General features: G+C 53.2%; 3 protein-coding genes across 7 annotated transcripts; 2 read left to right on the plus strand and 1 right to left on the minus strand.

The window, feature by feature from the left end:
* The first annotated feature begins 46 nt into the window (after window positions 1-46).
* Window positions 47-7,627, plus strand: ELP5 (elongator acetyltransferase complex subunit 5). Of its 3 annotated transcripts, none has more exons than XM_003929147.3 (8): window positions 47-411; window positions 559-619; window positions 704-784; window positions 2,713-2,933; window positions 4,729-4,910; window positions 6,280-6,375; window positions 6,519-6,619; window positions 7,261-7,627. In XM_003929147.3, exons 1-8 carry the CDS (start codon window positions 366-368, stop codon window positions 7,373-7,375), a joined length of 903 nt encoding a protein of 300 aa, XP_003929196.3. In that variant the 5' UTR covers window positions 47-365; the 3' UTR covers window positions 7,376-7,627. The 3 variants fall into 3 exon arrangements, 2 of the variants coding, with proteins under 2 accessions (XP_003929196.3, XP_039331918.1); XR_012514529.1 differs by having other exon boundaries at window positions 351-411; window positions 6,519-6,696; window positions 7,261-7,337; XM_039475984.2 differs by lacking the exon at window positions 6,280-6,375 and having other exon boundaries at window positions 56-411.
* Window positions 7,628-7,845: 218 nt separating this feature from the next.
* CLDN7 (claudin 7) lies at window positions 7,846-11,588 on the minus strand. 3 transcript variants are annotated; one of them, XM_074388129.1, is made up of 5 exons: window positions 11,499-11,588; window positions 9,554-10,070; window positions 8,550-8,714; window positions 8,369-8,453; window positions 7,846-8,256 (listed from the first exon to the last, which is right to left on the minus strand). In XM_074388129.1, exons 2-5 carry the CDS (start codon window positions 9,774-9,776, stop codon window positions 8,094-8,096), a joined length of 636 nt encoding a protein of 211 aa, XP_074244230.1. In that variant the 5' UTR covers window positions 9,777-10,070; window positions 11,499-11,588; the 3' UTR covers window positions 7,846-8,093. The 3 variants fall into 3 exon arrangements, with proteins under 3 accessions (XP_074244230.1, XP_010338070.3, XP_010338071.3); XM_010339768.3 differs by lacking the exon at window positions 11,499-11,588 and adding an exon at window positions 10,846-10,931; XM_010339769.3 differs by lacking the exon at window positions 11,499-11,588 and adding an exon at window positions 10,222-10,358.
* A 7,407-nt stretch (window positions 11,589-18,995) lies between these two features.
* SLC2A4 (solute carrier family 2 member 4) lies at window positions 18,996-25,026 on the plus strand. The gene is made up of 11 exons (XM_003929151.4): window positions 18,996-19,295; window positions 20,540-20,656; window positions 20,767-20,939; window positions 21,032-21,156; window positions 21,259-21,374; window positions 21,502-21,664; window positions 21,769-21,956; window positions 22,116-22,220; window positions 22,369-22,470; window positions 23,002-23,205; window positions 23,723-25,026. Exons 1-11 carry the CDS (start codon window positions 19,263-19,265, stop codon window positions 23,924-23,926), a joined length of 1,530 nt encoding a protein of 509 aa, XP_003929200.1. The 5' UTR covers window positions 18,996-19,262; the 3' UTR covers window positions 23,927-25,026.
* The last annotated feature ends 33 nt before the right edge of the window (window positions 25,027-25,059 follow it).

Genomic DNA, 25,059 nt, shown 5'->3' on the forward strand with positions numbered 1-25,059 from the left:
CAAAGCAGGTCCCGTCTCAAACTGCGTGGGCGGGGCGGAGTGACGTCACGTGGCCCCGCGGTTAGCGCCCTCGCGGGAGGCTTGTGGCTCCCCCTCGTCGTCCCACTGACAACTGCCCTAACTGCTCTTCCCGCCCCGGTCACACTAAAAAATGTAGACGGGGTCGTTGTACCTACGACTGTGCGTCAGGGCTCGGGGAGGGGCGCCCCCCCGGGAATACTGAACATAATCGCCTCTCCAGAATATGTTAGGTTCTTCATGGTGGGAGGACGCCTGAGTGCCCCGCCCCTTTCACCCCAGGGTTGGGGCAGTGAGTTATGACGCTATCACAGGGCGCCAGTGCAGGGACCTGACGCGAGTTGGAGATGTTGGACTCGCTGTTGGCTCTGGGCGGCCTGGTGCTGCTTCGGGGTGAGAGCCAGAGGCACTGGGGGGTTCTGGGCCTGGCTGAGGGGACGGAAGTGGGGAGGAAGGGCCGTGGGTCACAGGCTAAGTGTGGAGATCGCGACGGGCTCTCCATCCGTCGCTCTCACACTTTATCCGTCCCTCGCTCTGCAGATTCCGTGGAGTGGGAGGGGCGCAGTCTCTTGAAGGCGCTTGTCAAGAAATCTGCACTATGGTGGGTATCCCACGGTGTCTCCCGGCCTACCTGGGATAGGGAGCCTGTGCCCACTCTGACAATCCCCCCTCATCTCTACCTTAGTGGGGAGCAAGTGCATATCTTGGGCTGTGAAGTAAGCGAAGAAGAGTTTCGTGAAGGTTTTGACTCTCAGATCAACAATCGGTAAGTACAAGTTGGAAGACATTTGATTAGATTTGGGACCTCTGTTGCTAAGGAAATTTGTTTACAACAAGCACATAACCTGGTATAGTGGCAGTTTCTTAAATATTCATTTAAGAAACGGCGCGGTGGCTCAAGCCTGTAATCCCAGCACTTTGGGAGGCCGAGGCGGGTGGATCACGAGGTCAAGAGATCCGAGACCATCCTGGTCAACAGGGTGAAACCCCGTCTCTACCAAAAATACAAAAAATTAGCTGGGCGTGGTGGCACGTGCCTGTAATCCCAGCTACTCAGGAGGCTGAGGCAGGAGAATTGCCTGAACCCAGGAGGCGGAGGTTGCGGTGAGCCGAGATCGCGCCATTGCACCCCAGCCTGGGTAACAAGAGCGAAACTCCGTCTCAAAAAAAAAAAAAAAAAGAAAAAAGAAACGGATATGGGTCTTTAAGGACACAAGAATTAGTAAGAGGAGTGATGAGTATTTGGGTAATCCAAAGCAAAGATCACAGAAGTTGAGAGAGAAATAGCCTGGAGACTGGGAGAACTTGTGGGAAGGCTATTGTAGTGATTTCTTAATCCAGGTTGGCTCATTAAGGTCCATGTGTACTGAGCAACAACCGTAAACTACGTGCTATACAAGATACTGGAGACAGCAGTGAATAAGACACACTTCCCTAATGAATTTTAGGGAATAATGGTAGGAAGTAATAGAGGCCTAGCTTAAGGAATTGGCAGTAGGGATGGAAAGTTTAGAACAAATGTAAAGGCCTTTAGTGGGTAGAATATCCAGGATTTATTGACTAATGTGGGGGAGAAGAAAGTATAGAGATAAGGAAATACCTAAACCCAGCCCTGTGCCTGATCAGGAGACATTAAGAACCATTAGTAGGGTGCTTTTTACTTCCTAGTCAGGGCAACTCAGTGGATAATAATAGTAGTTTACATCTATTGTTGAGCTCCTAATTTTGTTCAGCCATTGTTGTGATAGAGGTGGTGGTGTAGGTTAAGTTGGCATTCCACAAGAAAACGAGAAAATAGAAAAGAGGGATCTGGGAAGAAAGTTCTGCTACCACAAAGTTTTCCCAGGATTTCTAGCCTATGCCAGTCTCCCTTTCCTAAGCTGTTACGACTATTTTGTGTGTGTGTAGTTGGTATTCCATGACTTAATTCTTGACTTTCTTTAAGCTGTTGTACAGGCAGGAACCAAGTCTCATGTCCTCTGCTTTCTCTTTATTTATTCATAGCGATAAATTAGGGCTGGGCACGGTGGCTCACGCCTGTAATCCCAGCACTTTGGGAGGACAAGCCGGGTGGATCACCTGAGGTCAGGAGTTCGAGACCAGCCTGACAAATGTGGAGAAACTCCATCTCTACTAAAGATGCAAAAATTAGCTGGGTGTGATGTCTCGTGCCTGTAATCCCATCTACTTTGAGGGGCTAAGGCAGGGGAGTCGCCTGAACCTGGAAGGCAGAGGTTGCTGTGAGCCAAGATTGCTCCATTGCACTCCAGTCTGGGCAACAAGAGAGAAACTCCATCCCCAAAAAAAAAAAAAAAAAAAAAGTAGGTGCCCCCTGAGGAAATACTTGATAATGGTGATAATTGGAATTTATTAAGCATGTAGTATGTGTCAAGCACTGTGCTGAATGCTTTGAGTTTGGCATCTCCATTTTACCAACGGAGCAACTGAGTCTTAGAAAGTAACTTATCAGTTAGCTGGCTTTGGCCAAGTAGCAAAGCCAAGCTTGGAGCTCAGGCTGTCAGACACCAAAATCTGTGCTCTCAATCACTATATTGTTTCAGTAATTACCTTTCACTAATATTAAGGATGTTCATGAAAATTGAGAAAACGGAGCCACGAAGATCAGAGGATGAAATTTCTGATCCTCTCAGGGGAAGGGACAATGTTATGCTGTCTCCTGTTTTCTCTTTGCAGGCTGGTTTACCACGACTTCTTCAGAGACCCTCTCAACTGGTCAAAAACTGGGGAGGCCCTTCCTGGGGGACCACTGGGAGCCTTGAGAGCCATGTGCAAGAGGACAGATCTCGGTCCTGTCACCATCGCTCTCGATTCACTCAGCTGGCTGTTGCTCCATCTTCCCTGCACCACACTCTGCCAGACCCTGCATGCAGTGAGCCATCAGGACTCCTGTCCTGGTGAGACCCCTCCTTCATTGTTTCCCCTCATACATTTCCTTCTGCCAAGGAGTGTGCTCCTTTTCCTTTCTACCCTAGAAGAAACATCCGGATTTTTTAGTCAGACTTTTTTTCATCTTTTTGACCTTTTGTCTGTTTTTTTACTTCTCTGTAATGCCATCTACCATTTGCTTTTTTTTCTCCAAGTTTTTTTTTGTTTTGTTTTTTGTTTTTTGTTTTTTTTTTACTTATTTCCTTCACTCATTTATTTATTTAACAAATAGTAAATACATACAATGTGTCACGTACAATATTAGGTAATGGCAAAATAAAGACAAACTGTAGCTGGATCCTTGCCTTCCAGGAGGTCAAAGTCCCAAAAAAGATGGAGATAAGTAAACAAGATGGTTTGATAAAGGCCACAGTGATATAGGACATACACAGGGTACCTTAAAGAAAGGTATTTTTGAAGAGCAAGAGGTCAGCCAGGCAAAGTTAGCTGGGCAGGGCACTGGGACTAGCCCTCAAGGGCACTGTGGGTACTCGAATGGACTTAGGAGTCGGATGCCCAGCTTTGTATTAACTTGCTTGATTTCTCATTGCTTCACTTTCCTCTATATATGGGGGAAGATACAGGGGAAGTATTAGGATGAACCACTATATTGCCTTTTTTTTTTTTTTTTTTTTTTTTTTTTTTTTGGCTGTGCATAGGTGAGGAGCCTGGGAGCTGCCTGAGGCAGCAGCGCCTGTGCTTTCGCCCTAAATTGCCATTTATTAGGTCACAAATTGTCAAATATTGGCTGGGCACAGTGACTCATGCCTGTAATCCTAGCACTTGGGGAGGTCAAGGCAGATGGATCACCTGAGGTAAGGAGTTGGAGACTAGTCTGCCCAACGTGGTGAAACCCCGTCCTACTAAAAATACTAAAAAATAGCCAGGGGTGGTGATGCACACCTGAAATCCTAGCTACTCAGGAGGCTGAGGCAGGAGAATCACTTGAACCCAGGAGGCGGAGGTTGCAGTGAGCCGAGATAGTACCACTGTGCTGCAGTGAGATGAAAGACTTCATGTCAAAAAAAAATTATCAAATATCATCAATTTTATTTGGTTTGACCTAAAAATGCGCTGTGGGCACTCGAATGGACTTAAGAGGCAGACGCCCAGCTTTGTATTAAGTTGCTTGATCTCTCATTGCTTCACCTGGTCAGGATCCAAACATTGTGTTAAAGCGTTTAGCATAGTGCCTGACACACTCTAAATGTTCCCGAAAGGGGAGGGAGAAAGTTGAAGGCACTGACTGAGATCTTGGGAAGTTCCAGAAACTGTTAAGTATTTCCATATGTAAGAGATGAGGCTGGAAAGTTAGTGGACACCACCTGCTGAAAGTGTTCATTCCATCCTGAAGGCTGAGGAGCTGCTAAAGGATTGGAGTTAGAGTGGTGTCTTGATCAGGTTTACATTGGGATAATAGAGTATATTAAGGTGTGGGCTGGCCGGGCGTGGTGGCTCTCGCCTGTAATTCAAGCACTTTGGAGGCCAAGGCTGGTGGATCACCTGAGGTTGGTAGTTCAAGACCAGCCTGACCAACATGGTGAAACCCTGTCTTAAAATCATCATCATCATCATCATCATCAAATAAAATAAAGGTGTGGGCTGGAGAAGGCTCAGAGCACCGCAGTGAGGTTGGCCAAGGGAAGTCAGGATTTTGGCAGCAGTGTGATGGAATGAGGGCCTCTGTCCTTTTCTCCCTACAGTGTATCCCAGGCCACCAATCCTAATGCTCCCTACTATCCTACGTTTCTTGTCCTTCTCTAGGTGACGGCTCCCCAGTGGGGAAGGTGCATGTGCTGGGCTTGCTACACGAAGAGCTTCATGGACCAGGCCCCATGGGAGCTCTCAGCAGCCTTGCTCAGACTGAGGTGACCCTGGGCGGTACAGTGGGCCAGGCTTCAGCCCGTATCTTGTGTCGGAGGCCCCGACAGCGCCCAACGGATCAGGTCAGAAGAACCAACAGGATAGGACTGGAAATCGGGGGCAGAGAAAGGGGTGACATGATGGGAAGAACAATGAAAAAGCTGATGTTTCAAGGAGACTTTAAAAACAAATTGGTTTAGAGATAGGGTTTCGCTGTGTTGCCCAGGGTAGTCTCAAACCCCTGGGCTCAAGTTATCCTCCCACCTCAGCCTCCCAAAGTGCTAGGATTATAGGCATGAGCCACTGCGCCCAGCCCTCAAGGAGACATCTTGTAAAAAATGCTGATTGGGTATTTCTCTGTGTTTTCTATCACTTACTTCATTTAATTTTCACAGCTATGGTATAAGGTAGATTGTTTTGTTATCACCATTTTTCAGGCTGGAAAGCCAGATCAGGCAGGGGTTTGTGTTTTGTTTTTGTTTTTTTTTTGAGACAGGGTCTGGCTCTGTGGCCCGGAGTGCAATGGCACAGTCTTGGCTCACTGCAACCCCTGGTCTCCCAGGTTCCAGTGATTTGTTAAGTCTGACCCCATTCCCAGCCTCAACAAAGAGGTACAAAGAAGACTATTTTGCCAGGCACAGTGACTCATATCTGTAATCCCAGCACTTTGAGGGGCCGAGGCAGGCAGATCACCTGAGGTCAGGAGTTCAAGACCAACCTCGCCAACGTGACAAAATCCCATCTCTACTAAAAATACAAAAATTAGCCGATCATAGTGGTGGGCGCCTGTAGTCCCAGCTACTTGGGAGGCTGAGGTGGGAGAATCACTTGAACCTGGGAGGCGGAAGTTGAGATTAGCCAAGATCATGCCACTGCACTCCAGCTTGGGCGACAGAGTGAGACTCCATCTCAAAAAAAGAGTAGGTGGGGCTGCTCTGCCTAAGGAGTAGCCATTCTTTTATTCCTTTACTTCCTTAATAAACTTGCTTTCACTTTTGAAAATAAAATAGAGGCTGAGCACGGTGGCTAATACCTGTAATCCCAGCACTTTGGGAAGCCGAGGTGGGCAGATCACCTGAGGTCAGGAGTTCGAGACCAGCTGGCCAACATAGCGAAACCCCATTTCTACTAAAAATACAAAAGTTAGCTGGGTGTGGTAGCACGTGCCTATAATCCCAGCTACCCAGGAGGCTGAAGGAGGAGAATCACTGGAACCTGGGAGACCAGAGGTTGCAGTGAGCCTACATGGTGCCACTGCACTCCAGCCTGGGCCACAGAGCCAGACCCTGTCTCCGGGGGGGGAAAAAAAAAAAAAAAAGTAAAGAAAAAGTTGAGGGTGTGGGCTGAAAGCAGTCAGTTAAATAGGTGATTGGGGGCTGAGGACGTGAAGTCCTAGATCCTCCGTAGTTTCGTCAATAAGATGAAAAAAATTCTTTTCTTTCTTCTCTCCAGACTCAGTGGTTCTCCATCCTTCCAGACTTCAGCCTGGATCTCCAAGAGGGGCCCTCCATAGAGTCCCAGCCCCACTCAGATCCTCATATATCCCCGGTATCGTAAGAATGCCAGGGCCAGAACAAGGAAATGTAGTTTAGGGTCTGGTAAAAGGGGAGAGAATAAAAGCTGCGGAGGTTGGGGGTGGGGTCAGGGATTCTGGGGATGGGGCAGAGTGGCAGCATCCTTTGTACCTACAGGTGGATCCCACAGCTCATTTGACCTTTAACCTTCACCTGTCCAGGAAAGAGAGAGAAGCCAGAGATAGCCTGACCCTGCCCTTCCAGTTCAGCTCTGAAAAGTAAGATTGGGACCTGAGTACGTGGATCCATACACAGAGCCCAGCATCTGGGCTGCGGAGAGGTGGAGCGACAGCAGGTTATTGATTAACCTAAGACTTTATAGGGGCTGAAGTCCAGAGACAAGTCCAAGTTCTTTACCCACCATATATACACCGTACAATGGCAGAAGGCCTTTATGTCTCTTACCTCTCTCTTAGGTCCTTGGGTCACAGCTCCACTTGTCCCCAGAGCACCCTGGGCCTGGGCTGAGTCAGACCAGACCCTTGGGAAGTGACCCTATCCCTAGGCAACGGTGCTAGGAGGACAGAAAGCTATATAGGTGTGGCAAAGGCTGGTTAACAAGGGCTTAGTACATGCCTGCTGTTCTGTGCCCAGTATGTGGGTGGATGAAGCTAGACTACAAATTCTTGCCCTCAAGCTGCTAGGAACTTATTAGGCGAGCAGGAGCAGTACTAGTATATCTATTCCAGTATCGAGTGGTTACCCAGTAACCTGGAGGTCAGAGAAAGGGACTTGGACCAAGCAAATGACACGGAGGCCTAAGAGGGGTTGGCTGAGTGAGAGGCACAGTCACCTGGAAGAAAGTATTCAGACTGGACCTGTTAGCCACCCTTACCAGCACCAAATCTTCCCTTCTCAGACAGGAGGCTCTACTGCGGCCTAGGCCAAGCCAGGCTACCAGCCACATCTTCTATGAGCCAGATGCTTATGATGACCTGGACCAAGAAGACCCAGATGATGACCTAGATATCTGACTGGCCACATTTTATTAGACTGTAATTGCAAGGGGCACGGGAAGAGTTTGGGCCCAGAACCATCTCTGTTGTTTGTGTTGGCCTTACCTTATCCCTGCCCCACCTTGGTTCCCCTTGTCTATGGAGCCCTGCCCCATGAGCCAGGAAGCAGTGTCTCATCAGGACTGAAGGTAGGATGTAGACATAGGGTAACATGAGAGAGTAGAACACCCCCATGCCTAATAAAATATTGCTTTTTTATTAAAAAAGAAACACGTTGGCAACTATTTTAAATAAGAGGGGGGTGGGACTGGATGTTGAGATACAAGCACCTGCCTCTTCTAGTCAATTGTCAGTGGAGTCAGTGGGGGCCAGGAATGGCCATGCAAGCCACTGGGGCGCTCTCTGTGTTTTCTGAACTGAAGTGTACTTAAGGTTCCAAGCTCCCAGACAGGAGGAAAGCAGAGGCCCTGAAGGAAAAAAAAGCCTACTTCCCAAAACGTATTTTTTATTACTGTACAAAAAGCACACTCTCCCTCTTTTTGTCTCTCCTACCAATCCTCCCCACCCCCACAGAACTATACATGGAGTGACAGGAGTGACCAGGAGGCCTTTGTCCCGCACCCTGCCCGCAGGCTGACCCTAACCCCAGGCCCTTTAGGGCATCCAGACACACCCATAGCCTGTCAGGCTGGGGCTAGGAGGTCACAGGTCACAGGTCATAGGAGGAGATTCCGGGTCACACGTACTCTTTGGCAGAGTTGGGCTTAGGGTAAGAGCGGGGTGCACGGTACCCAGTCTTGCTCTCATTCCCAGGACAGGAACAGGAGAGCAGTGCGCCTCCCAAGATGACCAGGGCAGACCCTGCCCAGCCAATAAAGATGGCAGGGCCAAACTCATACCTGTGAAGAGAAGGGAGCAGGGTACGGAGGTTAGAAAACCTGGCCTGCCTCTGCCCTCCCTATCCCAGGACCCCAGACCTGTCCCCTTAGGAGGGAGGGCTCCCAGACTTACTTAATGTTGGTAGGGATCAAAGGGTTATAAAAGTCTGTGACAATCTGATGGCCATACCAGGAGCAAGCTACCAAGGCGGCAAGACCTGAAGAGAGAATGAGGGTTTCGGTATGGTGAGGCCTTAAACCAGCACCTTGCCCGGCCTTTGGCCTCCCAGAAGGGAGAGAATCCTGGGGCTCACCTGCCACGATGAAAATTATGCCTCCACCCATGGCTATACGGGCCTTCTTCACTTTGTCGTCTCCCCCACAGCGCGTGCACTTCATGCCCATCGTGGCCACAAACATGGCCAGGAAGCCCAGCACCAGGGAGACCACCATTAAGGCTCGAGTGGCCTGCATGGCCGCTGCGGGCGAGGGGAAGGGGCGCTGTCATTGCTGGAAATGCGGGTGGCCCTCAGGCAGCTCCAGTCTTCGTGCTTGCTGGCCGCGCCCACTAACCCCTGGACCTCAACAGGCCGGCGCCTGCCTCTGCCGCAGGCCTGGGGCCCCAGGTGTCCAAGGCGCGGGCTCAGCAGGCAGGTCCCCGCCCCTCCCGACAGCGCGGCCTTCCTGCTCCCGCCCCGCCCTCTCCGCCCCAGGATCCGCCCGGGGCACCAGGGTTTCGGTGAAACTGCCCTGGATAGGGGGAAGGGTGAAAGGGGGCAGCGAAGAGAAGCGGAGACGGTGGCCCGAGCCCCGCGCAGCGCACAAGCCGGCCGGCGTCCTCGCTCTGAGCCCGCTATCGAGGCCACCGGGTTTGTGGCTTCGGCTAATCGGCCGATAAGATTAGAGGCCGCAGGCGGCGGCCCACTAGGAACAGCCGCACCGCCCTTTGGCCCTCCGTGCGCCCCGCGCCCTGCGGCCCGGGCCCGTTTTTGAGTAAAGGGCGGGAGATGACGGAGGCCGTAGACTGCCCAGGGATCGGGGAGGGGACGGCCGCGGCCTAAGCACCAATGCTTCGCGCCGGGTAGGAGGCTGGGTTGGGGGCGGAAGAGGACCGCGGGCGGCCGAGGTGCGCGCCCACGTGCAGCCCGAACCCCGGCCCGCTCCCGCCCAGCCCCGCCGCTCCCGCGCGACCACTTCCTCGCCCCGCAGCTCCCCGGCAACCCAGGGCGCCCAGCCGTGGGGCCTCGGCCCTGCCACGAGCGCCACCCCCGCCACTTGGGTCCGGGGCGCGTCCGCCCCGTCAGTCCCGCAGCCTTACCGGGCAAGGCGAGCACCGAGTCGTACATTTTGCAGCTCATCATCCCAGTGCTCTGAGTCACGCAGTCCATCCACAGCCCCTTGTACATGGCCTGGGCCGTGATGATGTTGTCGCCTGCATACGAGCTCATCTGCCACTGCGGGATGGCGGTGCAGGCCACCAGACCCACCCAGCCCAGCAGAGCCATAGAGAAGCCCAGCAGCTGCAGGCCTGAGTTGGCCATTTCCGCCCTCAGAAAACACTGGGGGCGCCGGGCGGGAGACCCTACAGTGAAACAGACGACTCTTGGGGGGCAGCCCCACAAAAGAAAACTTGAGGTGAAGTTTTCAAGTCACCCAAAAAGACAAAAAGAGTTTGGGCCAGGTGAATGCAAATCTTGTCACCGAAGACACACAAATCAACCCCTCCAGTGACGCGATGGCCTCGCGGCAGAGGGAACAGGCTACGCCGGGAGGTGGTTTCAGACAAAAGCGATCCCCGAAGGCCAGGCGGGTTCCCTCCGGCGCTCTCGGCGACCCTAGCCAAACAAAAGGTGGAGGGGCCGTCTGGGCGCGGTTCTGGGCTCCGGCAAGTCCCAAAGTTTCCTGAGCTGTCCGCCGAAGCTGCGCTGCGCGGCAGAGGCGGCTCGGAGGTGAGCCGGCAGGTGCAGGCGGACAGGTGGGGCGTACCTGAGTATATGTAGGGCGTCGGGGGCGCGGCCTGCGGGCACCGGGAGCGCGGCAGGGGGAGGTGAGACCGGAGGGGCGGCCGAGGGTGACCTGACGTCACCGAAGGGACACTCACCTGAACCGGAAGTCGCGGCCCCCACCCCTCCTTGCCCAGGTGAGGAGGAAGAAACCTGAGCACCAGGGTCACGCCCCCTCACTTGCCAGGTTTTGGCCGCCGCTAGAGAGGAGGTGGTGGCTCCGAATCCCAAGAGTCAGAGTCAGCCCCTCAGGACTGGATTTCCCTCGAACACCGGGATGCCCTTCCCTTCTTCCCAACAGGTGCGTCTGGGACGCTGCGGGGTGCCCCGCGTCCGGGTTCTGTCCAAAGTACTCTCTGCTCCGCCCTGCTTTCGCCTCCACCAGCTGGTCTCCTTTTTTTTTTCTTTCTCCCTGGTCAATCCCACCTGCGGGGGCCCTGTCTCGATCCCTGAGAGTCGCCCCCTTCAGCACTCACTTCACTGTCCCGGTTGTCTGACTCTGCCCCCCTACAGAAACCCGGCTTTTGAGCGTGGCTCCCCAGCAGCCCCCATTCCAACCCGACATGACTCCCAGCCTGAACCCTCTGCACTCAACCTCCCCACCTACCATTGGGATCCCCTCCGGCGTCAAGGCTCCTAACAGGAGGAAGAAACCACTGGGACCGCAGCGGCCAAGGGTGGGGAGCAGGGTGAGGTCTAGGTCAGAGTCTTGGCCACACCCATCGTTCCCCTCCCTTGGAGTCTTTTCAGACCTACCCTCCGCCTTTCCCACCCCTCCCCCAGCCACTCGCCCGTTTCTCTTTCCCTCCTGGGCCTAGGCGCGGATTGCCTATTGCTGTGCACTCTTTCACGCCCTCACTGTTCTGTCCTCTCTAACGTGGCTCTCTAAGCTGGTCATCCGTGGGCCCTCATCCTGCAGTCCTGCTCTCCCTCCCCAAAGCACTGCTCCCTCCTTCCTTCTGGCACCCCTTTCATGCTCTGCTCCTTCCCCTGTCATCTTCGGTCATCTCCCCTTCCTGCCTTTCCTGTATTGGGTCTTCCTGTTTCAGTCCTTGTCCTTTTTGTTGTTCGTTGGAGAGGGGGATCCCAGTGTGTCACCCTGGCTGGAGTGCAGGGATGCGATCTCTGCCCACTGCAGCCTCCACCTCGCGGTTCAAGCGATCACGCCGCCTCAGCGTCCGCAGGAGCTGGGACCACACTGCGCACCACCACGCCCGGCTAACATTTTCGGACTTTTGGTAGAGAAGGGGTTTCATTCACCATGTTGCTGAGGCTGGTCGCCAACTCCTGAGCTCAAGCAATCCGCCGCTGCCTTCTCCTAAAGTGCAGGATTCCAGGCGTCAGCCACCGCGCCCAGCCCACTCCTTGTCTTTTCGTTTACCTTTGCGCCTTGTCTCCAGTCTCCTTGGAGTCCAGCATCAGAAATTAATCTTTCTTTCCTCTTCTTAGGTGCACACTGCACTTTCTCCACCCACTCGGCCCAGTTTCCTCCCAATCTTCCTACCCTCTAACCTCCTCACACTTCTCAGACTCACATACCCTGCTTATTCTGGCTCTCTCACAGTTCGTTTTCCTGTCTCCATTTTTTACCTCGACTCTCTCACATTTTCTAAATCATGGTTCTGCCGTCTCAAACATTTCTCTGTCTTTCCTTCGTTTATTCGCTAAACATATTAAACGGCCCCTTATGCTACACTCACTGACCTGCTTTTGTAAAAAGTGAAGACTTCCATGAACTCTTTTTTTTTTTTTTTTTCTTTTTGAGGCAGTTTCACTCTTGTCACCCATGCTGGAGTGCGATGGCACGATCATGGCTCACCACAACCTCCACCTCCTAGGTTCAAGGGATTCTCCTGCTGCAGCCTCCCAAGTAGCTGGGATTACAGGCACCCACCACCATGCCCAGCTAATTTTTGTATTTTTAGTAGAGATGGGGTTTCACCATGTTGGTCAGGCTGGTTTTGAACTCCTGACCTCAGGTGATCCACCCGATTCGGCCTCCCAAAGTGCTGGGATTACAGGTGTGAGCCACCACACCTAGGCTTTTACAAATTATTTTAAGAGACTAGTCAGGCACAGTAGTGAGAAGGGGGTGAAAGTAGAACAAGAAGTTCCTGCCTGGGCACGGTGGCTCATGCCTGTAATCCCAGGACTTTGGGAGTCTGAGGAGGGGGTGGATCACCTGAGGTTCAAGACCAGCCTGACCAACAAGGAGAAACCCCTGTCTCTACCAAAAATACAAAATTAGCTGGGCATGTTGGCACATGCCTGTAATCCCAGCTACTTGGGAGGCTGAGGCAGGAGAATCGCTTGAACCTGAGAAGTGGAGGCTGCACTGAGCCGGCCGAGATCACGCCACTGCACTCCAGCCTGGGCGACAAGAGCGAAATTCTGTCTCCAAAAAAAAAAAAAAAGATCAAATTACTGATCAAATCTCAGCTGGTCTGCACGTAGTGAATTATTTCAACTGATCAATTGAAATAATTCACTACCTGCAGACCAGCTGAGATTTTCTTGAAAATTTTCCTTTGAGCTCTAAAGGAAAATGTTTGTCATCACTTAACTATATCCAGCTTCTCTCTAAACTCACTGCTGCCACCCCACAGCACGCCAAGTCTGGACACAGCAACTGCCTCCAAACCAGTGTCCCTAACTTTCACACTTGTCCTTCTAAACTCTATTCTCTGAAGTGACCTCTTCTAATCCACTCAGAGTTTTGACAATTTCTGTTTAAAATCTTTCAGTGACACTTGTGTTCTTGCCAGTAAGTGCCATACCATGGCTGACCTGACTGCCTCAGCCACACTGGCCTTCTTTCTGTTCCTATTTACTGGAGTTCCTTTGCACAGTCTGTCCTCTGCTTCTAGAAGCTCTTCTCCATTCACTCCCACCCGCCTTCCTCTATCCAGCTAACCAACTCATCCTTCAGCTATTCCTCAAATATCACTTCTTTTAGAAAGTCGGGCCTGACCACCCCACCCCAGGCTGAGTCAGATCATCTGCATAATGCTCTCAAGGCTACCAATACTTTTCTTTCAAAGCTCTTATCACAGTTTGAAAATACTGTATTTACTTTACATGCTTATTTATTCAATGTCAATATCCACTGTACTGTATATTCCAAGAGGATAGAGATGTGTCTGGATTTTGTCACCAATAAATATTTCAGGAATTAATGAATGAATAAATTGCAAATAAACAGTATTTTCATTCACTTTTCAACAATTTTTTTTTAGATGAAATCTAGCTCTGTCGCCCAGTCTGGAGTGCAGTGGTGTGATCTTGGCTCACCACAACCTCTGCTTCTCAGGTTCAAGCGATTCTCATGCCTCAGCCTCCCAAGTAGCTGGGATTACAGGTACTTGCCACCACACCTGCCTAATTTTAAAAATATTTTTAGTAGAGACGGGATTTCACCATGCTGGCCACGCTGGTCTTGAACCCCTGACCTCAAGTGATCTGCCTACCTCGGCCTCCCAAAGTTCTGGGATTACAGGTGAAAGCCACCCTGCCCAGCCCTCAATAAATATTTTCTGGGCCGGGCGCGGTGGCTCAAGCCTGTAATCCCAGCACTTTGGGAGGCCGAGACGGGTGGATCACGAGGTCAAGAGATCGAGACCATCCCGGTCAACATAGTGAAACCCCGTCTCTACTAAAAATACAAAAAATTAGCTGGGCATGGTGGCACGTGCCTGTAATCCCAGCTACTCAGGAGGCTGAGGCAGGAGAATTGCCTGAACCCAGGAGGCGGAGGTTGCGGTGAGCCGAGATCGTGCCATTGCACTCCAGCCTGGGTAACGAGAGTGAAACTCCGTCTCAAAAAAAAAAAATAAATAAATAAATATTTTCTAAGTGTCTGTAATGTGCCAAACATGGCCAGGCACAGTGGTCATGTCTCTAGTCCTAACTACTCAGGAAGCTAAGGTGAGATCACTTAAGCCCAGAAGTTCAAGGCAGCAGTGAGCTATGATCCTGCCACTGCACCCCAGCCTGGGCAACAGAGAGAGATCCTGTCTCTTAAAAAAAAAAAAAAAAAAAAAAAAGGACGAGGCACTATAGTTGACCCTGGAGATACAGCAGGGAACAAAACGGATAAGGAGACTGAACTCATGTAACTTATTTTCTAGAAGGAAGCAGACAATAAAGAGATAAACAAAATGGTGCATATTTTGAAGGCAATAAAACAGCGTAATGTGATGAGGGTGAGTCTATGCTAGGATGAGGTCAGAGAGAACTTTTTGAGGAAATGATTGTTAAATAATAATCCAGAGGCCAGGCGTGGTGGCTCATGCCTGTAATCCCAGCACTTTGGGAGGCTGAGGTGGATGGATCACCTGAGATCAGGACTTCAAGACCAGCCTGACCAACATGGTGAAACCCCATCTCTACTAACAATACAAAAATTAGCTGGATGTGGTAGCTAACACCTGTAATCCCAGCTACCTGGGAGGCTGAAGCAAGAGAATCGCTTGAACCCAGGGGGTGGAGGTTGTAGTGAGCGAAGATTGTGTCCACTGCACTCCAGCCTGAGTGAAAGAGTGAGACTCCATCTGAAAAAAATATATATATTCCATGAAGTTCACAAAGGAAAAATTAATACAGAGATGATGGAATATGAGAAGGTATTTGCAATGCCTAAATCTGACAAGTAACTGATCTCATTTTTTGTTTGTTTGAGATGAACTTTGCTCTGTCAATGAAATGGTGAGATCTCAATTCACTGCAACTTCTGCGCCCCCGGTTCAAGCAATTCTCCTGCCTCAGCCTCCTGGGTAGTTGGGATTACAGGTGCCCACCACTGCGCCTGGTTAATTTTTGTATTTTTAGTAGAGACGGGGTTTCGCTATGTTGGCCAGGCTAGTCTTGAACTCCTGACCTCAGGTGATCTCCTGCCTCAACCTCCCAAAGTGCTGGGATTACAGGTGTGAGCCACCGCACTCTGCCAGTGCCATATTATTTGTTGTGGTCGACAATTCGGGGTGCCATGGGCGCTCCTCAGTGGGACTGTGAGCAGGTAAAATGTGGCACCACCCATACTGCAGAGCATCATGCAGTAGTAGCCTCTGATCATCGTACAACACGAGTGGGTTTAAAAAAATTGTGCTTCCTGAAAATAAGATCAGACTGAAATATATAACAAGATGCTACTTACATACATTTAAAACATTTGGGCCAGGCATGAAGACTCGCGCCTATAATCCCAGAACTTTGGGAGGCTGAGGCAGGCAGGTCACTTGAGGTCAGGTGTTGACGATCAGCCTGGCCAATGTAGTAAAACCCCATCTCTACTTAAAATACAAAAATTAGCCAAGCACAGTGATGTGAGCTTGTAATTCCAGTTACTTAGGAGGCTGAGGCAGGAGAATTACTTGAACCTGGGAAGTGGAGGCTGCAGTGAACGGAGATCACATGCCCTGCACTCCGGCCTGGGTCTCATAAAAAGAAAAAAAAAACAACTTTGCACACAAAATGATTTATATTTTGTAAGAGCACACAGAAAAAAAATGAACATTTAATGCATTGGAGTATTGGAGATCTCACTGAAGTGATCCTCTGATCTCAGCCTCTGAAACTGCTGGGATTACAGTGAGATTACAGATGTGAGCCACCCCCCTACCCAAGCCTGGAATAATTGACTTCTGAAGGAAGAAAAATGAGAAATGGATGTGGAAGTAGCTAATTTTAAAAATAAAAATAAGCATTTGGGCTGAGCGTGGTGGCTCATGGCTGTAACCCCAGCACGCTGGGAGGCCGAGGCGGGTGGATCACGAGGTCAGGAGATGGAGACCATCCCTGCTAACACACTGAAACCCCGTCTCTACTAAAAATACAAAAAAAATTAGCTGGGCGTTGTGGTGAGCGCCTGTAGTCCCAGCAACTCAGGAGGCTGAGGCAGAATCACTTGAACCTGGGAGTCGGAGGCTGCAGTGAGCCGAGATCTTGCCGCTGCACTCCAGTCTAGCCTGGGCAACAGAGAGAGAATCCATCTCAAAAAAAAAAAAAAAAAAAAAAAAAAGCCTTTGGGTGTCGTGACTCAAACGTGTAGTCTCAGCTATTTGAGAGGCTGAGGTGAGACGACCACTCGAGCCCAGTGAGTCTAGGCTGCAGCGAGCCTGTCTGTGCCACTCACTCAAACCTGAGCAACAGAGAGAGACCCCAACTCAAACACAGACAGAAGGCACAGCAAAGTGGCTCAGGACAGTAATCCCAGCATTTTGGGAGGCTGAGGTGGGTGGATCACCAGACAGGTTAGGAATTCAAGACAAGCCTGATCAATATGGTGAAACCGCCCCCCACCCCCCGCCGCCACTCATGTCTCTACTAAAAATACAAAATAAGCCTAGCCTGGTGGCACATGTTTCAGCTACTCGGGAGGCTGATGCAGGAAAATCACTTGAACCTGGGAGGTGGAGGTTGCAGTGAGCCAAGGTCACACCGTTGCACTCCAGCCTGGGCAAAAAGAGCGAAACTCCGTCTCAAAACAAAAACAAAAATAAAAATGAGACAGATCGATGAAGACAGTGTGCTAAGAACTGTGTCATTGGTTCAATCTTCTGTACCAGAGACCCAACTATGTAAACAAAATATAGGGAAGAGATAAAGGGAGGCCATAGCATTGCTGGAACTCAGGGATCAAGGTCCCCAGAAGCTGGAAGCAAAGCAAACCTGTGGAGCAGGAGCTGGGTGGGGAAGCTTTCTTTGAAGGATGTATAGGAGTGGAGTCCTTTGGCATTCCAGATTTTGCAGAGGATTAGTGCAGCAAAGGCATCAAGAAGGGGTGAAATGGCACAGCATGTTCTGGGTACAATAAAGACTTAGACATTGCTCAGAACCAGAGCGAAGGAGACAGAAGGAGAGGCAGGAGAGATAGGTAAGGCCAGAGATGGGAGAACAGAGGCAGGAGGTTTTGTTCACTCTGAAAAGGGATTTGAACTTGACAGTTGGGGGAACAAAGTGTTAGTGACTTCTTGCATGAGAGATGAGATTGGATCTTTGAAAATTGTTCTCTGCACTCATCATAAAGGATAGAAGAGGAGCAGGAAGACCAATGAGCGTGACAGTGATCTGGACTGAAGTGGCAGCTGTGCAAGTGGAGAATATCGGACGGATGTGGGAGAGTTTTGGAGGTCAAAGCACCAATGTTAGAAACTAACTGGATAGGCCGGGTGCAGTGGCTCATGCCTGTAATACCAGCACTTTGGGAGACTGAGGCGGGTGGATCACCTGAGGTCGGGAGTTTGAGACCAACATGGAGAAACCCCGTCTCTACTAAAAATATTTTAGGCCAGGCGTGGTGGCGCATACCTATAATCCCAGCTACTCAGTGCCTCCCTGCTCCGGGCACTGCCAATCCTGCCCTTTCCCCACACACATTCCCCAGGTTGGAGGCTGAGGCAGGAGAATTGCTTGAACCCGGAAGGCGAGGTTGCCGTGAGCCAAGATGGAGTCATTGCACTCCAGCCTGGGTAACAAGAGGGAAACTCCATCAAAAAAGGAAGGAGGGAAGGAAGGAAGAAAGGAAGGAAGGAAGGAGGGAGGGAGGGAAGAAACGATAAAACAGCAGGAGGAATCGAGCCTGACTTCTACCACAGGGGTTACTGGGCGGGTAATTCATTGAGATAAGGAAGTTAGGAGAAGGAGCAGGTTTGGACATGCTCCTCCGGAGAGCTGCCACATGCCACATCCGGGCGGTAACGGAGCACCTGATCTGCAGCTCCAGAGAAGGGCCTGGGTTCGATGTCACTGAACCCTTAGGGTGGCGGAAGGACGAGAAACAGTGGGTCGAGATTCCCCGAGTCCAATCTGCTGCGGCTCCTCGCTCGCCCTCCAGGTGGCACCACAGCCCTGCGCTTCCGAAGATCGTTTTCTAAGCCAGATACTCTCCACCCTCTGAGTATTTCGCTTCTCTCTCCCCACGCGCCGACCCTAGGTCGCGCACTTTCTGCCTGGCAGAATTTGGCGGAGGATCCAAACCCGGAACAGCCTCCAGAGAGCGTGTCGTCCACGCGGCCAGCATATGCTCAGAGACCTCAGAGGCCCAGACACCTCAGGGCTGGAGGTGTGGTCAGCGTGACCAATCGTCTCTCGGACCGGCTCCAGGAACCAACCTGGGGAATGGGTGTAGGGGAAGGGCGGGATAGGCAGTGCCCGGAGCGGGGAGGCACTGAAAGACAGGACCACACAGCCCGGCCACCAGACCCGCTGGGAATGGAGTTTCCTGGCCCCCAGGGCCACCCTCGGTGGGAAGCATGTCGTGGACCCTTTAAGGCTCCATTTCCCTGTCTCTCCGCCCCCGCCTGCGACAGGCCGAGACACCCGGGACCTGACATTTGGACGTGGGAGCTAAAAATAGCCGCCCCGGGTTACTTCGGGGCATTGCTCTTCTCCCACCCTGCGCGCGGGCTCGCGAGTGGTCTCAGGCTGCTGGAGTTTCCCCGGGGCAAGTACCCCTGGCCGGTCCTCTTCTCTCAGACCCCACCTTCCAAACCCGCAGACTTTCAAAGGTTTCTGAGGCCCGGGATCCTAGCTGATGGGCGGAGTCCTAACACGTGGGTGGGCCGGACCTTTTCTTCCAGGGACCCTTTTCTCAAACTTTCCCAGTCGGAGGCTGGCGGGAACCCGAGGGGCGTGTCTCGCCGGCCACGCGGAGGGGCGTGGCCTCATTGACCGGCCCCACGAACTCCAGCCAAACTCTAAACCCCAGGCGGAGGGGGCGTGGCCTTCTGGGGTGTGCGGGCTCCTGGCCAATGGGTGCTGTGAAGGGCGTGGCCCGCGGGGGCAGGCGCGAGGTGGCGGGGGCTCCCCGCGTCTTTTCCCGCAGCCCGGCTCCGCCAGATCCGTGGGAGCCCCACCGCTCTCTGGCTCCTTGGCTTGTGGCTGTGGGTCCCACCGGGCCCTCCATCGCACGTCGCTCCGGGACCCCCGCGGCCCCCGAGGCCTCTGCCCCCCAGGCCGGGGCCACAGGCTCCCGGATCGGTGCTTTCATCTTCGCCGCCCCTGCGCGTCCAACTCTTCTAAGACAAGATGCCGTCGGGCTTCCAACAGATCGGCTCCGAAGTAGGATTCATCCTGAGGGGGCGGGGCGGGGCGGGGGGCTAGGGTCCCGCTTCTCCTGGGCTGGGGTCGAGGTTGGAGTCAGCCGGGGGTGGTTCCTGCGCAGGCGCAGGGGGTGAAGGTGAGGGGCTGGCTGGCTATTTATACCCGGCCCGGACAACCCGTGACTGTGAGATTCCAATCCTACCAAGAGACAGAGTGGGTCTGGAGGGCCTTTCACAGTTCACCCCCTTGCCTAGTACGCGGCGCTGCGCTCCAGAATCGGGGACACCCTGCCCTCGATCCGACTCGGGAAAGTAGATCCAGACGGCTCTTGCCCTCCGGGAGCTGTCCGTCCATCGCCGCTCGCGGCCAGTGTTTCGAGGACCGGAGGCTCTCCGCGGGCCCCCACCCCCACTCCTGGCCGCCCTCCAGGACGCTGAACTTTCCCTTGGCCCCATGGTTGGTGGAGGGGCAGAGAGGACTGTCAGCCACCGCACCCCCCCCCCCAGCTCAGGTTTCCGCTTGGAGACAGTCTGTGCCGCCAGTGAGCGGCCACCACTGCCACCGCCCCTCACACCACCTTCCTGCCCTCCTCCCCTGGGCACGGCTCTCCCAGGCAGAACCCCCACACGGCTCTCCGCCCTTGGTCGGAGCTTAGAGGGGAAGGCCAGGCCACGACATAGAGAAGACCACCCCTAGATGACCAGGATGTCCTTTCTGGAACAGCACTTCTTGGTCCTATTGGGACCCTCCTGGAGCTGACTGACGGAAACCCCAGAGGAGAGGGAAGAGCACAGTGGCTGATGATAATAATTCACTTGTCAGTTTATAAAAACAGCATTGTCAGGGATACTGTTAACATGTGATGTTGATCTTCACAATACTCTCACAGATAGGTAGGCAAGGCAAGCAGCATCACCCCCATCTCACAGAGGACACCCACTTCTTGGCAGGGAAGTGACTTGCCCAAGGTCACACAAATCTGAGCTCTGAAGGCCAAGCCTGTCCCAAGGTCACAGAAGAATTTTGAGATTTAATTTCTCAAACATCCAGCTTCTCCTCTATGTCTAGGTTGCAGTTGAGCTGTGTGTTGCTCCTGTTTACATTGAGATCTTTGTGCAATTCCTAATATGGCCCAGTTTCCCTCACCCAACATGTTGGATGGAGCCCAGTATCTTCAGGCTCCAGCTAGGCCCAGGCCCCTAGCGGAAAGAAAAAATCCTGATTCCATGTGACATACTGTGTCTTTGCGTCTGCCTGTCCAGGATGGGGAACCCTCTCAGCAGCGAGTGACTGGGACCCTGGTCCTTGCTGTGTTCTCTGCTGTGCTTGGCTCCCTGCAGTTTGGCTACAACATTGGGGTCATCAATGCCCCTCAGAAGGTGAGGGACTGCAGCTGGCAAGTTGGGAGTACCAGGGGAGGAAAACAGGTGCCCCAGGGTTGGTGGAAAACGGAGGGTCTGCAGGGAATCTCTCCTCTCCTGTCCCCCAGGTGATTGAACAGAGCTACAATGAGACATGGCTGGGGAGGCAGGGGCCTGAGGGACCCAGCTCCATCCCACCAGGCACTCTCACCACCCTCTGGGCCCTCTCCGTCGCCATCTTTTCCGTGGGCGGCATGATTTCCTCATTCCTCATTGGCGTCATCTCTCAGTGGCTTGGAAGGTTAGGAGCTGGAGGGTAGGGGTGGAGGGAACAGGAAGGGAGCCACCGCTGGGTGCCCTAACCCTCACAGCCTCACTCTATCTGCCTGCCAGGAAAAGGGCCATGCTGGTCAACAACGTCCTGGCGGTGCTGGGCGGCAGCCTCATGGGCCTGGCCAATGCTGCCGCCTCCTACGAAATGCTCATACTTGGACGGTTCCTCATTGGCGCCTACTCAGGTACTCACGGGCACCACAGTCCTGCCTAGCGCCCTGTTCTCTTTCCCCATGCCTGGGTTTTCAGATGGAATGCCCTCAGCCCTCTCTTCTTCCCTCCCCCAGGGCTGACATCAGGGCTCGTGCCTATGTATGTGGGGGAAATTGCTCCCACTCACCTGCGGGGTGCCCTGGGGACGCTCAACCAACTAGCTATCGTCACTGGCATTCTGATCGCCCAGGTGACTGGGCCGGGCCTCCTGGGTGCCTGGGCAGTGGTTGGGGTGGGGCTCTGGAGAATGTGATGGGCTTCCAGGCCAAGGGAGGAGGGCTGAGTGACCTGCCTTCTTTCCCAACCTTCTCCCACAGGTGCTGGGCTTGGAGTCCCTGCTGGGCACTGCTAATCTGTGGCCACTGCTCCTGAGCCTCACAGTGCTACCTGCCCTCCTGCAGCTGGTCCTGCTGCCCTTCTGTCCTGAGAGCCCCCGCTACCTCTACATCATCCGGAATCTCGAGGGGCCTGCCAGAAAGAGTAAGCTCTCCCCTGCAGTCTGACCCAGGCCCATACCCCGGCCCCATCCTGCTAGCACCTGGCCTCCTCTCAGATTCCCTCAGGCCTAACCTTCCCTCCTTCAGGTCTGAAGCGCCTGACAGGCTGGGCGGATGTTTCTGGAGCGCTGGCTGAGCTGAAGGATGAGAAGCGAAAGCTGGAGCGTGAGCGGCCACTGTCCCTGCTCCAGCTCCTGGGCAGCCGTACCCACCGGCAGCCCCTGATCATCGCGGTTGTGCTGCAGCTGAGCCAGCAGCTCTCGGGCATCAATGCTGTATGTGTGGAGCAGCCTCCAGGCAGGGCACAGCCCAGGGAAGGGAAACGGGAGTGGGAAGTGAGCCTTCTCCACCAACACTCAGGGTCAGGCCAGCCTGTTGTGGCTGGAGTCGAGGAAGGGACATCCCTGCCATCACTTCTTCTCCCCTACCTCTAGGTTTTCTATTATTCGACCAGCATCTTCGAGACAGCAGGGGTAGGCCAGCCTGCCTATGCCACCATAGGAGCGGGTGTAGTCAACACAGTCTTCACCTTGGTCTCGGTAACTGCTCACCTCTGGAATGGCCCAAGCCACTGGCTTCACATCCCTGGGTGTCCTGGAGGTCCTACTCTTGGTTGCCCTCACCCACACGGTCCCTCCCGCTTCCCATGCCTGAAAGGCTCCGGTCAAGCTCTGACTCTTCCCGCAGGTGTTGCTGGTGGAGCGGGCGGGGCGCCGGACACTCCATCTCCTGGGTCTGGCAGGCATGTGTGGCTGTGCCATCCTGATGACTGTGGCTCTGCTCCTGCTGGTAAGGCTTGGAGGCTGGGAGGGGCCGGCAGCCCAGCCCATAGGAAGGGTCCTGAGAGTCTCTGGGACCAGCCAGGGCCCCTCCGTATCACACACGATTTCCATCCTGGCGCCAGCTCTGTGCCAGGACTGTGGGTGGTGGGCTCCAGAATCTGCTGGGACTGTGGTCTGTGCTCCTGAGGGTCTTGGGGTGCACTGGGTGCCAGCTGGGGCACAACTCTGGCAGCCAGCAGGGAGAGCCGCTGTCAAGCCTAGGGAACAACCATTCCTAAGGACCCAGCTTTAGAGTCAAGGGAGAACTGACCATCATGAGAACCGAGAGGCAGTAACATTTCCTCTGCCTTGAGCCTGCTTGAGATAGCCAGCAGAATGTCAGTGCTCAGAAAGGCTCAAGGGCATGCTCTAACCCCGGATGGCAGGCCTCCCACAAGCTGCTGGGGAAGGGGTTAGATTTCATTTCTCTGGGTTGAGGGCAAGGGAAGATCCAGAAAGGCCTCAACTGGATTCTTCACCCTCCCTGTCTGGCCTCTAGGAGCGAGTTCCAGCCATGAGCTATATCTCCATTGTGGCCATCTTTGGCTTTGTGGCATTTTTTGAGATTGGCCCTGGCCCCATTCCTTGGTTCATCGTGGCCGAGCTCTTCAGCCAGGGACCCCGCCCAGCAGCCATGGCTGTGGCTGGTTTCTCCAACTGGACGAGCAACTTCATCATTGGCATGGGTTTCCAGTATGTTGCGGTAGGTCCCTGCCCCCACCCCCACCTCCCACACTGTAGGTCAGAGGGCAACACACAGCGAGCCCACTTGCTTTCCAGTCAGGGGCTCCTCCAGCCGTAGACCATGGGTCTTTGGGTCATTTGGGTGGACCACCTGCTCTACAGAATCAGAGCAAGGAAGGGAGCTGACCTAGGTTGGATAGCACCTGAGGTGCCTAAGACGAACCAGTGGCAGAACTTACCTTAGTCCGAGAATAAAACGGTAAACTTCCCATGAATACTACGAACAGCTGGGAGTCTCCTGAGTGCAATAACTGAGGATGGTGAAGAGGCCAAAAACTAAAGGCGTACTGGGGTTCAGAGAATCCTCTTTTCCGTGTAAATTCTCATTCCCAGTCATCTCCCTCGTCCCTGGAGGAGCCAGCTGCTGTCCGCAGGCTCCCCAGCTCCCTATGAAGGCCTTTAGCTCCTGGTTGCCATTAGCGGCCCCTTCCCTCGCCACTTCCCTCTGTCAACACCCCTTTCTCCACCTGTCCCAGGAGGCTATGGGGCCCTACGTCTTCCTTCTATTTGCCGTCCTCCTGCTTGGCTTCTTCATCTTCACCTTCTTAAGAGTACCTGAAACTCGAGGCCGGACTTTCGACCAGATCTCAGCTGCCTTCCACCGGACACCCTCTCTTTTAGAGCAGGAGGTGAAACCCAGCACAGAACTTGAGTACTTAGGGCCAGATGAGAACGACTGAGGGGCCAGGCAGGGGTGGGAGAGCCAGCTCTCTCGACCCGCCCCAGAGACCCCTTCCTTTCCTCTGCAGCACTTTAACCCTCTCTTCCCTATTACTTCCAGGTGGAAAAGAATCCCTGCAGCCTGGTAGAATTGGGAAGCTGGGGGAAGGGTGGTCTGAGCACCCCCTCATTCCCCTCGTGTGACTCTCTTGGATTATTTGTGTTGTGGTTAGGCCATGGCCATCAGGGTGGGCCATTCTCCCCTCCCTCTTCCTTCCCCTATCCCCTTTCCTCCCCACCCCAGCCAGACTCAGCTCCATAATACCGTCTTCCCTGCTAGAGAAGGGGGATTAGAGGGAGGAGAGGTCTAGACTTTTTCAGTGGGACAAGTCGGAGCAGAGAGCAGGACATGAGACAAGAAACCGAGTTTCCCACCACCTTGGACTCCTCCCGCAATCTGGGACTTTCACTGAATTCCTGCCATACAGACTCTGGGCAAAGGGGGTTCTGTCTTGACCCCTCCAGGGAAAAGGACTCACCTCCCTCACTGCAGGCTCAGCCTTCCAGGTTAAGAGGGAACAGGAAAGAATATGCCCATGTGTGGCAAGACAGAAGGACAGCAGGCTCCTGCCTCTAGGCATGGGGCTCTACCCCTCGGGCTCTACCCCAGGCCTTGTTCCCCAAGGCTGCCAAGAGGGAGCCCTAGCTTTTTTCCTCTCCCTTCCTGGAAGGGTGCTTTGCCCACAGGCTTTTGACCAACTAAGGGAAAGAGGGGATTTGAAAGGCTGCCTGAAAACACTGGGCTGGGAGGAGCCTGTGGATGTTTTTATATACATTTGAAAAGTCGGCCTGAGAGAAGAAACCAAAGGTCGGTTGTCCGAAATGTGTATATACAGATCTATAAAGTCACTGCTGAAGACAGGCATCCTGGCGTGGAGGCACTTGAGGACGGGCTGAGACAGGGACCATAACTCTTCACCCCTCTTCCTCCCTCTGTCCTGGCTCAGCTCAAGGCCTCAGAATCTTCTGGATGCCATCGCTCATGCCCTTACATTTCTACTCATTGCTTTATTAATAGTAAATGCTCAATAAATTGTAGCTGCCAGTGGCGGGCACTACTCTTGGCATCTGCAGAACACTCACTCTGCAAGGG

The sequence above is a fragment of the Saimiri boliviensis genome, chromosome 17, assembly GCF_048565385.1.
Source record: "Saimiri boliviensis isolate mSaiBol1 chromosome 17, mSaiBol1.pri, whole genome shotgun sequence".
NCBI classification, from domain to species: domain Eukaryota; kingdom Metazoa; phylum Chordata; class Mammalia; order Primates; family Cebidae; genus Saimiri; species Saimiri boliviensis.